Raw genomic sequence first — 13,101 nt, forward strand, 5'->3', positions numbered from 1 at the left:
CACATAAGGAGGAAGAGAATGACGTGTGGTTTGGCTGTAGTACATCATTGATTTGTATTATTGGCCCCTGTCAGTCATTTTCTTGTATATTTAAATAGTTGTTTATGTCATACCGGCTCTTTGCTTTTTTTGAATAAATAGCTTCTTCATAGTTGTATGTGTATGTTGTATGTGTATTTGGCTTATGTTAAAATGGTGGCATAACATGAACAAAAGTCACATCACAAGTCTTTGAACAAAAAAACAAAAAACTACAGAATTTTAAAATACTATCACATAAGAAACAAATCCTGAAACTGAAACGGAAAACGACTTCAACTTTTAATTGGATATCAAAATAGCTGCCAATTATTTCTCTCTCAATCAACTAATCGACTAATCAACTAATCGTTTCAGCACTAATAAGGACACAACAGTGTACACAGGAATGTTGTGTAACTGGGCAGAGGTCATGAATTACGTAGTATCGATCAGAATTATGGGTACAATGTTGTAATGAAAATACATCCGGAAAAGTTGAGTATTTTTAATATTTGAGGTATCCACACAAATTGGTGAATCAACCAGCCCAACTATCTGCACATGTAAGCCTTCTTATCTTCTAACTTCAAATCATCACAATTGTGAAATGATAATAAAAACTAAGAGATATGAGAAAGATTTTCACATATCTGATTAGAGCTGTGTATTGGCAAGAATCTGACCATATGATACGTATCATGAAACAAAACTATGAGATCATGATATTGTCTTAGTGCAACCAAGGCAATATGTTACGATTTTTAGGAAACTGTCATAACATTAAGAACACACCACCAAATACGTAAAATCTGAGTTTAATTTTTCATGCAATCAGAACAGTGGGGTTTGCATATGCATTTATCACAGTCCTTGTAACTTAGCAGCATAGCACTATGTTGGTGCAATCTGTGCAAAGGAATTAATTTGCCTATTACATTAAAAAATTAAATTAAATAAAAAGTTGTTGCAGGATTCTTGTTGTAAACAAATGAAGAGAAAATAAACACTGTCTTGATAAAATAACTGTGTTGATACAAGAATAATGGACTTAATGTCAAAATGTTAATAAACACTATGTCTCATCCAATAATTCCATTTTTTACCTCCTTGTACGTCTTGGGCACAGAAATGTCAATTGTGTGTTGTTGGGAGGTTACGGTGTAACAAGGCTCCATTGTACTCAACATATTATGGAAGTCTTCCATCAGGGTGAGCTGAGACGTTAGCCAATTGCTGTTCTGTTAGCTGTACATCACAATGGTGTCTTGCTAAGTGTTCTCTCTTAGTTGTGTTCCCAGAGTATTTGATTTTGGCACATTTGTATAAGGCATGGCTCCTGTCAATCTCCTTCTTTAACGTGGCAGCCAAAACGAACACACTCCAGTTCTGCACGCTGCAGCTGAATCCAAACTCTTTCAGATTGAACATTACTCGTCAGCTGGGTTTGCTAATGTTAACCCTTATGCCTGCATGTAAACTATTAATCAAATATCGATAGTGTTTTTTTGATACAGTATCACAAAACATAACGGCACAATTTGAAATGTATTGATATTTTGTTACACCCACACCTGTGTCTGACACAGTTTTGTGTTTCTTAAAAAAGGGCTAACCATTAGAACCAGTTGGCGGTACATAGCCAAGACGACAATCCAAAAATAGATTTTCCCCATGTGACCAATTAATCTGGAATCAACTACAGTATGCTATCAATCTGTGAAACAGCTGAAAGTCACCAACTAACCTGGACAATCAACAAAGTTATCCTGTTCATATCTTAAAACAATCACAGTGTCATGACTTAACCTAAATGTGTGATACACAACATTTTATAGCATCTCCCTTGCCAATGATTAAAAAAACAACATAGATAGGTAACATTCTCCACTTCTATGAAATGACCTAAAACAAGAAGTAAAGAAACAGTCTCTTCTTCAGTATCTTCTGTCTCATTGATATACTGCATGGGAATGTTCTCACAGTAGCAATACATAATACAGCAACATACTTTTAAGTGTATGTCACCAATGCATGGCTTGACTCCCTTGTGTGTACAGAGGCACTTGCTCTCTACCACCAGATGACATTTCCCTAAATTGTCTTCTCACAATAAGGACATTTTAATAATATTAACACAGAGCGATACTGGGACACCTGGGACTTCTTAAAATGATCCCATAGAGAATCTGGAGCAATGATCCAATGTTGCAAGACAATATTGACAACTTTGAAAGGCCAAGACATTTCTCAGTTTTCTCAGTGAAACTCTAATGGGCACACCTGATTAAATAGCCACAGTGCTAACTCCCTCAAGTTTATTCAAGCAATGTGTTCCACTCAGAAGAATTTGGGGAGCTTTCATGCCAAACTTACTTTGTGCAGTTCAAACTAACTAAAAGCCTGTTTGGTTCAGTTCAGGCTTGTGTGAAAGCTGTCAGTCAAACAGGTTGGTCCACACTGTTCAAACTGGTCCCACATACCTTTAATGTTGTTGAGTATTTCCTTGAGTTGGCCAAAGCTGTTGAGTAATGGGTCCTGTTCTTCGTCCTAGGTGAAGAAAAAACATGATGAAAAAAACCATAAAAACAACCAGCACAGCACTTTAAGTGTATTCTGCATAAGAAACAGACATGATGGTGATAATTGAATCAGTAACACTATTTATGATGAAGTCTCCAACATGATGGCTCTTGACGGACATAGCACCTTGCCAAATTATTCTTTCAGTTCTCAGTCAGTTTTTATGTGGTTAGTAGGTTAATGATATCTGTCCCTGATTAGATAACTGAAATACAACCAGGGCTGAGGACCTCTGCTTTTGGATTATAATCTCATATCCATCATCTGATTATAAACTGCGATTGACACAGTTAACTGTGACTTCCAGATTGTGTGAAAATAGGCCACATCTGGATGTGACAAAAGAAAATAAAGCAGCATCCATCCTAGTACTAAACTAATTCACTCAATATTAAAACCAATGGTTTTGGCCTAGGACATGTCTGCCTTATAATCTCAGCTCAGTTCACGGTACAAGTTCACATGTACCGTGAACTGAGCTGAGTTGAGCTAGTTGATTTCTGGCTAATTTATGTCTTGCAATTCAATACTTATTACAGCTCTTTCAACAGAAATAACCCATTTTTTTTATCAGAGAACAGTAACACTCACCGCACATGTAAAACTTAATGAGTAATGTCAATGACTTTTGCACATAATTAATCATTTAATGCCATTTTAATATTTCTACTTCTTCAAACAAAGCTGAGAAAAGATGCAAGAAAATACATCTTAGAATTTATAGTGTTCTAAGAGTTCCCTGCCCCAATCAACACATTTTAAGTAATATATACCAAATGTCCTTTGACAAACTAGACAACATTGTGCTTCATTTGAAACCTCCTCTGGTGCAGGTGATGTTATGTCCTCCTTTTTTTAAATTTGGGATGTGGTTGCATTCTGTCCAGTATTTACTTGCAGCAGTCTGCCACATATTGATTTTCTATTTTCTCTACTATTTCAAAATATGTAAAATCTTGTCTCATTGTAGAGCAGCACATAGTGCATTAATATGAAACTGATTGCAAAATATCTTAAGTCGATAGCTGCAAAGCTAAGTAATAAATCAGTGATTATTGTGGACTTTCCTGCCATTCCTGAGATTCTTCCTGGAAAAATGTCCCTTAAAAACATAACTTTCATCTGAACATTAGAGCCATTTTGAACTGTGGAATACCGAGCCTTGGATTGGAAATTCATCTGACATTATTGAAGATGAAGTGTGCCCAATTAACCTAACTTAAATTCAGTGACTAGAAAACAGCTTTCATATCTTTAGTTAATCTAACCACCGAGTTAAAAGACATTAACTATTATTGGTGTGTTTAACTTACCAGAGGAGTATGAGTATTCCATCTGGAGTTCCTCTTGATAGCTCCAACAACAGTGCTAATTTCACCCTGGACAATGTAGATATTCTTGTCCACCATGCTGCTTTTCTGAGAGAAACATACAAGATCGAAAGGTCAGTTCTGGCAGAAATTCAAGCCAGGACTGGGGAAAAATACTATATTACAAGTTATAGTTATAGAAAATCCATTTTTAATCAATCCTATCAATGCACCAATCAATTAATAAAACACACAAATATGTAAAACATATGGGGTACTACAATAGCATATACAAACATAAAAAATGTACACAAGAGATACACATATCCTGATGCTACAGACCACTGACCCATCATGTAAAACTGTTTGACAGTGTTTTATCATAGTAAACATATCTTGTCTACATCAATTGATGTGGGTACACTGGAATTCATTACATTACGTTGTGGATGAACTTTCACACATAATAAAATCATATACAAAAATCTTCTGCAGTAAATATGCACATATAGTATATGAAAAATGAGTCACCAAGCTTAAAGTCAAACTAAAAACGCCCACCCTCAAATGAATATAGAATCTAAGACTCGAACAGCAAATTTCCATGTCTACTTTGACAGTGTCTACGGATAATACGGATAACCAAACAGATTTAAAATGACATGCTGTTCATATTTGACAAGCAGTATACCTCAAAATGGTTGGATTAACCTTTTTCCTTGTGTCATGAAAGACATGCCAAATAATACTCTTATTTTACAGGAAGACTTATAAGCGTAGAGACTGGGTGACTGAGGCCACATTCTTTCAAATTCATGGCAAGCAGTCAATTCAAAACTAATAAGAGGATGAAAGTATGATAGGTAGAGGCTCGGATGTAGGGACAGAGTGACAGGCTTATATCTGATAAAACGCTCACATAAATGAGAAGTTTTTTAAACCATCAATTCCAATCTGATTTCATGATGTTGAGTCCTGATCTGACATTATATTTCCTACACAATACAGCAGATTCAGTATCCTTCATGCAGACAGAGGAAAAGGGTGAAAGGGCCAATAAGAGACTGAGCCCACAGCTCAGTAGCAGACAGTAGTCACAGTCATTCATTTCATAAGCCACAACCATTTCAGCATGATGTACAATTATTTGTTCAGCATGAATTCAGAAAACCATAGACCTGCAGTAGTTGTAGTTTGTCTCAGAGGGCTTTAGAATATGTACATTATGGGCTTTTCAATTATTTTTTCATATATTAATCAAATTTCTTCCTTCTGAATTCTGAAATCCGTATTCCTTTCTTATTGTTGGATATTGGCTGTATTGCAACATCTCTGTCTGTAACTAAGAAATACTCAAGCAGTTTCAAACGTTAATCTATCATAGCCAAAATGAAAACTCTCAATATGTGTTATTTAAGTGCAACATAATACTGTCATACACCAAAAGTCAGTAGTACAAGCCTGTCAGGTGAGCTAAGAAGGTGCTAGCTGGCTAATGAGATAAAGTCAGGAGCGTCTACTCAAAGACTAAGAGGCTAGCTCTCCATCGTATATAACGATTGACAGTCTGTTAACAGACAAATAAAACACAATGAGAGGATACGTAAATACTATTTAATTAATCTACCAACGTACCTAAGCGTTCACATAATCGTTGCATAAACAAGACCACTTACCTACCAAGAAACCTGACAGCCAACTACCCACCTTAGCTCAACTAGCTAGCGTGTCAACTTGCTAAGGGTAACAAGATGTGTCTACAGCGTTTGTCTTCTCAGACAACACTGATGTATTTATTTTATCTAATAAAGCATAAGGCCTATTAACACATAAACAGTATCTGTTTTTCTAGAAATAAATATATTACCTGAGTGTGGCAGCAATTTCAAAGACGGAGTCCAACTGTAGCTAATGTATGCCTAGCTCGGCAGGCTCGCAGGCTAGTCGGCCAACAGTGAATGAAGATGATCAAAGTTTAGTTCAGTACGACAAATAGACAATCTAAAAATTTCTGACATTCCACTGCTTGATAACGTAATGTTTCCAAACACAGCTTATTCATTCACTCTTCAAAAAACGCTCCATACGTGAATGAATACAACACTTTCCTATGGCTGTCAATCTGGCCTTGGTAAACACACTGACGTGGAAAAACTGTGCAGTCTCAACCTACCATGATGACAGAGTTTTGATTGACAGACCACTTAACTGACCACTAAGCATTATATGGAGATCTAAAATGAACGCAGATACCAGGGAATTTAACTTAAAGTTGGTTTATATATAATTGAATCAAACAGAATAACAATAATTGTTTAAAAAAAACAAACAAAAAAACACTTGTGTTACAGAAAAAAGGGGCGGGACAAAGGTAGCAATAGTGGAGAAAGGTTCGCTGCGCCGGGCTGATGACGAGGACACTGTCTGCATCTCCATTGGAGAGAACAATCCCATACTGGCAATTTCAGTAAAAATAGACTGTATTTTTTACCGGTCAGTTTATTATCACTGGGTCTCAGCGCAAGACTTGACTCTCTTTATCTGCTCGAGTAATGTGACGAATGGATCCAGATGGTTTGGATACAATGGCCCTGAGAGCTCAGTGCACTGCGGAACACTACAGAAAATAAATTCAAATAGACCCCAATCTGACCACACAAGCGTTTGGGCAGTGAGTGAGTAAGAAAAAAAACAACTATACATAACACAACCAAATACTGAACCCTTCCACAAAAACAGAAAACACGACCAAATACAGAAAACACAGCCAACTATTTACAAGTTTCATAGTGTTTCGCCTCCTTACTCCAAGACATATAAATCAAAGCTCAATCACCAGTGAAGTGTATATTTCCCTATGCGGACTGTGGGACAGAGGAGGGATCTGTGGTCTAAAGCAGTGCTGTGGTAGAGTGAAAGATGGTGACAGAGCTTGAATGCTCATAAAGGGTCCCATAAAAAACAATATGGACAACTGGGCAAGCCTGCATATTATATGTTAGGAGCTGATGGATGCAGATATACTGTATGAGTTTATACTGTTTCTACAGGTTACTATCTGAAATCTGAATGTGATGATTCGGTAACATGAACATACCTAATTAGACTTTTAAGCATTGAAGTGCATTCTTAGCATACGAACTTGTTTCATAATTTTTTCTATCAACACAAAACTAACCTAGCAACTATTTTGATAATCAATTAATTATTATTTCATAATAATATTCTCTAATTGCAGCTCCTCAGTTGTGGGCGTTTGCTGTTTTACTTTGTCTTATCTTTGGGTTCTGGGTTGTTGATCGAATAAAATAAACTTTGTTTTCTCTTTTCTTTCTTTCTTAACCATCCTGTACTACTTAAAAAAACCTTTCCCACATATAGCCTTTTGTCATCGAGCACTTTATTAGGAACAGCACACTAACACTGGGTAGTTCTTCATTCCTTCGTGTCATGGATCCATCAAATGTTTAAACTTTCCTCTGAGACTCTGCTCCATGTTAACATGACTGCATCACGTAATTTCTACTGACCTGTCAGCTGCAAATTCATGCTGCCAATCTCCTGTTCTACCACATCCCAAAGGTGTTCTACTGGATCCAGGTCTGGTGTGTGTGTGTGTGTGTGTGTGTGTGTTTGGTAGGGACACTGAAGTTCATGGGACTAACTGTCATGTTGTTGAAATCAGTTTGTCACATGGAGCATTATCCTGCTGGAAGGAGCCATTAGAAGAAGGTGAACTTTGGCCATGAAGGATGAACATGGTCAGCAACAATACTCAGATAGACTGAGACATTCAGACCATGATTGATTGGTATTAAGAAGAACAACTTTCCCCACACCATCACACCACCACCACCAGCCTGGACTGTTGACACAAGGCAAGTTGGCTCCATGGATTCAGACTCTGACTCTATCATCTGCTGCCTCAGCACAAATCCAGGGCCCATATTCACAAGGCATTTTATCTTACCACTAAGTGTACTCATAAGTCACGCAAAAAGTTTCTAACTAAAAGTTTTCTCCTAAATCCTATTCACAAAGCTGCTGGAACCAACTTTTACTAAGGAAAAGCAAAAACTCCTGAGCTAAGAGTGCAACTGGCTAACGTCAATTTTCATGGACGAGCTCCCTTGCAGGAACCACAGCAATTGACCGTCTGTGGCGGTGAAAACACATGCACAACATCCCGCAGTAATAATAAAAAACACTGAGAAATAAACAAATACAAATGAAACAATAACAGATTAGATGCTGTTTACGAAAGTAGTACATTCTCCAAAATGTATCCATATGATAAGGTTTGTGTCGACATAAAAACTTCAATCAATTCTCTCAATGGAAAAAAGAAAAAAAAAACTCACCTGTCCTAGATGACCACCCAAAGCTAACTTGTAGCCTTTTAGCCACAGCCTGCTGTAGCTGTACCTGTTGTAATGTAGCTGTGGTCCCAGCTGTGGGTCGAGGTATGAGAAGATTCCCACTGTCCCCCACCAGGTGACATCCAGCTGGAATATGATCCTTTCAAACAGCTGCCTCAGGTCACTCTCCATTAAGATCCATGAATCGTGTGTAGATCCTGGACACTGTACAACAACGTCTAGAACTATACAGGCAGCATCCAATACAACCTGTGTGTTGATGGTGTGATTTTCTTTTCCTGTTTACAAAATACCTCCTTGTCTTGAGATGGTGCAATCATTTTTTAGATGTGTTCCACCTGCACCGATCACACTGGGTAGATTGGCAATTGCCATGAAGCTGCTTCTCTGAAGTTAGTGAACATCTAAGAAAGAAATCGAAAAAATTGAGAAAAAAACTAAAAACTAAAAAACTCACATGTCCTAGACTACCTAACTAAACCTAACTGGCAGCCTATTAGCTACAGTCTGTTGTACCTGTACCTGTTGTAATGTAGCTGTGTTCTCTGTAGTTGTTGAACATCTAAAAGAAATTGTATGAATTGTCTCATGAAGTCGGGTCAGGACGCATTTATTGTTTGGTGAATGGATTGGCTTTCCTCTGTTGCCAACTAGAGCAGCGTTGCCACTTAATTTCCGCACTGATCGGGTTGTTTCAGTTTATAAGAGATGTTCCCTCACAAACTCCACAATGTTCATTATTCCCTCATGATTGAGTCGTATCTTAAGTAGTCTTAAGTAATTCAGCATCATGTAAGGTTTCCAAAACACTGCGATGTAGAATGACAGTAGCCCTTTTACGATTCTCTGTGATTTGGTCTTAGTGAGTCCTAAAGTTAGGACTAACACGCCCATTAGTTTTAGGAGTTTCTCATAAACCCGCAAGTTAGGAGCTACTTTTAGCATTAAGATGCTTTGTGAATACAGGCCCAGGTCTTCAACTGTCCAGTGTTGGGGAGTCTGTGTTCACTGCAGCCTCAAGTTTCTGGTCTTCGTGACAGGAAGTAAAACCTGATGTGGTCTTCTGCTGTTGTAGTCCATCCACCTCAAAGTTGGACGTGTTGTTCAATCTAAAGCTTTTGTGGTCAGCACAGTTGTAAAGAGTAGTTATCTGAGTGACCGTAGCCTTTCTGTCAGCTCCAACCACTCTGTCCATTTTCCTCTGACCTCTCTTATCCACACACAGCTGCTGCTCACTGGATGCTTTTGTTGTTGCTGCATTCTGAGTAAAAACTCCAGAGACTGTTGTGAGTGAAAATCAAGGAGATCTGCAGTTTGAGAAACACTCAAACCAACAATCATGTCACAGTCAAAGTTAATGAGATCACATTTGTCCTCATTCTGATGTTCATTTAACTAAAGCTCCTGGCCTGTATCTGATTTTATGTGTTGTTTTGATTGGCTGATTGGACAATTGCCTAATTGCGAATAAGGTTCCTAATAAGGTGCTTGGGGAGTGGTACACTGGGTGTAGAGCTGCAATTGAGTTACCGGAAAAATTCAAAACTCTACGTAAAAAGATAAGAAGACTTAATACTCTGACAAATATGTGTCTGAGTGTCTGATTCATGTTTATAGCCACTCCTCACAAGCCTGTAGAAAAAGGTTTGCCAAAAGATCTTGCGAGTACTAGCTTTTTTGTAACTTTGAAACATGTCATGGATTTTTATCAGCAGATAGAGCTACATTGTCATGGAGATAACTCAGTTGTCATCATGTGACCAAGTCTTTGCCGTCAGATGTGAACATCCTCCTTGATCTTTCTTCAGTCGTACATTGATTCCTGGTTGATGACCTCTGACCTCTTCCCAATGGACACTGTGAGTGGTTTTGGTCTAGTGTTCACAGACAGCTTATGTTTGTCTGTTTCTGGTGTTCGTTCAGTCCCCTGTGCGCAGGGTCCTTGCTGTTTCACTAATGTAGTGTTCCCCACAGCTGTCACATACTCAGCTGTGTTTAAAAGCTCTGGACAAAACTAGTAAATGATCAAATTACTATTCCCAAGGTCAAGAATGAACTTTCACCCATCAACATGAATGAATGGATTTTAAACATAGTTGGGAACAAGTTTTTGGTGTTCATCTGGGGCTAAGTTCAATTTAGTCTGGCTTTCTTTGGGTTACCTGGGTTTTCCAACCTAGTTAGAGCATGTTAATGAGACAGAGAAAAAAAAAATCAGTTTTCTTATTTATCTAGATTTTTCTTTGAATGATCCAGTATCGATACTTCGAATCCCAAAATCGATCATTGCATTTTTTTTCTCATCCACATGTGCACTAAATGTAACGTGTATGCAGTGGCTACTTGTTGTAAGTGGTTAGATTAGGGCTGCATGATGTGTAAAACTATTGTTTTTGTGTAAAATAAAACATGCCAGACTTAAATCCCCCTGTCAGTGTTATGGATAGTACCACTCAGCCAGGTGTGCCAAAACACTTATTTATAAACTTTGATATTTAATAGAGAATAATCTTAAAACAACAACGTTGTCACATGAGAAAAAGCACTCACAGTGAAAGTCCACTTCTGATTTTATTGCAGTTTGCACTATAGACTGTTCCATAGCAAGGCTGGCAACTGGGAACACCGGGAAAAATCAATAGGAAATAAAGGCCTGTCACCTTCTTCAGTTAGTAAATAAAGACCCCAGTCACTATTTGAGGAAATACAGACACCCCCTAATAAGTAATAGAAACTGTTAACTCCCAATCATTTTGAAAGAGCAGCCCTGTTGTTAATTTCAAGTGACATCAGAAACATAAATGACATACTTTTTGTGACTAACCTCATCTCACATCATGGTACAGGACCCTGTTTAGTACAATGCCAAAGGCATTACAGAGAAATCACATGAAATTCAAAATAAGATCTTTAACAAATTTCATATACCTTACTCCTGAAATAATTATAAATGCAGTAATTTATGTTCTGCAGTGTCCCAAAGGTTCATGTCAGTTTCATGTGGCGATGTCCACTGATCACAACATTCTGGTCTTCTCTTGAGGTTTGACCTGAGCCACCTACTTAATCAATATGAGAGATAAGCATAGATTTTTATATGAGTCATTCACAAGGAACCCTTTAGGACGTCTTTTAGTCATCAGTGACCATATTCTTGTGGAGCATTGAATTAACTGAATTTACTATGCATACCAAAGTTTGTTTAATTGTAAAGTTAGTAAAGTATTTCTCCTCCCTGATGATGGACTTGTAGGCTCCCCCTTTGTTAATGACAGTTGGGTGGAATGATAGTTATGCAATATGTTTTTGTTTTCTATATAAATGTGTTTAAATGCTGAGGTAGTGGTAAATGATAGTACATTTGCATTTTTAATATGATTATATTGATTATATATGTATATTGCTTCCCTGGCATGTTCTATTTTGTTGTTTCAAAAATAAAAATATTTTAGTGTTTCAAAGGATTTTAGAGAATGTACCAATCTAATCCAATGCCCCAACAATCAATCGCAAAACAATATATGCTCTGTTTGCTTTCTATTGAGTGGAGGTGCACGTGCAAAGATTGCACACTTACAATCATACAATCGCTTATCTTTCTGTGCAATCAGAAGCAGCCATTTGCTCAACACCTACACTCAAAGTACTGCTATGTGTTTAAAGCATGTAGAATCTACTAGTGTCAGACCTCTGTTTGCTCTTTGCAAAGTGTTTGATCACCTGTGGGATTTGTAATTGCAACATTTCATCTGCAAATATATGCACGTCATTTTCCACAGAAGCAGATATGTCTGATCCCCTGAGGCAACAACAGCACTTTTCTTTACATGTTTGTCATGCACTTGCATACATATTAGAAATTTTCTAAAAAAAATAGTTTAACCGTGACTTTGTGTTACATATCCTCATTTTATCCACCATATCCCCATCCGATTTCTCCTCAGCTACACATGAAACAGCTGGATTTCTCCTGATTACAGTTCCTTCATCCAAACTGAAAATATTTATGTAAGCTAGTGTCTTGGACATGAGTCTGTTCATCATTAATTACAGACATGAGAATAAGAACAAAGAGAATGCTTTAATTTCGACCATCTTACTTCCAAAATCCTTAAAACAAAACAACAGAACTACACATTTATACCAGTTCTTCAGGCTCTAGGTGAGAGTTGTGTTTCTGCTTTGCCTTGTAAGGTAGTGGTCTGGTAAGAAGACAAAGAACCAGCATTTTGGCTTTAAAAAACATACAAACAAAACCCAGACAATATAATATAAACCCTACTTTGTGTTGCAAAATAGTTGCTTAATTTTTGGTGAGTATGTTCTTGTTTAAAAGATGTTGAAGTGATAAATTGAGGCTTGTTCCTCTAATATTCTTGGACATAATTTTCAGCAGTGTTTGAGGCCTGAGGAAAAATTGGTGGCTATGAAAATGTGCTTGACAGGAGATGATAATAAACTATCACCAGTCATTTCCCATGGAGCTACAAAGTAGGAGGGGCCACTTCCAGAAGTGTCAGTATTAGCATGTCAGATTTTTCTTTAAATGACATCCTGGATGTTACTGAACACAGAAACACAGAACTCTCCTGATGTGATGATTCTATAGGTTTATGTTATTATTAGTTTCACCAAGGAGGTTATGTTTTCACCTGTTTATTTATATATTTGTAAGCAGAATTATGCAAAAGGTACTGACCTGACTTGCACCAAACTTTGTGGAGGGAGGGGGAAAGGGTCAGAGAGGAACCTTTTCAGTTTCGGTGCAGATCTGAATGTTTTACTTTGAATTAGATTTTAGTTTTTCTCTT

The 13,101-nt window shown here is 37.4% G+C and overlaps 1 protein-coding gene across 1 annotated transcript in view; it reads right to left on the bottom strand.

Annotated features, from left to right (window-relative positions):
- The window catches only part of gbf1 (golgi brefeldin A resistant guanine nucleotide exchange factor 1), a 106,881-nt gene extending 100,821 nt beyond the window's left edge, over positions 1-6,060 (bottom strand). Inside the window, 3 exon segments of the mRNA XM_087169682.1 lie at positions 2,502-2,568; positions 3,915-4,019; positions 5,779-6,060. Coding sequence (XP_087025808.1) covers positions 2,502-2,568; positions 3,915-4,010 — 163 coding nt within the window. The 5' untranslated portion in view covers positions 4,011-4,019; positions 5,779-6,060.
- Between the last annotated feature and the right edge of the window lie 7,041 nt (positions 6,061-13,101).

This window comes from Seriola lalandi, unplaced genomic scaffold (assembly GCF_002814215.2).
Source record: "Seriola lalandi dorsalis isolate HSWRI2012SDOR001 ecotype SW California unplaced genomic scaffold, Sedor1 jcf7180002054907, whole genome shotgun sequence".
Classification (NCBI taxonomy): domain Eukaryota; kingdom Metazoa; phylum Chordata; class Actinopteri; order Carangiformes; family Carangidae; genus Seriola; species Seriola lalandi.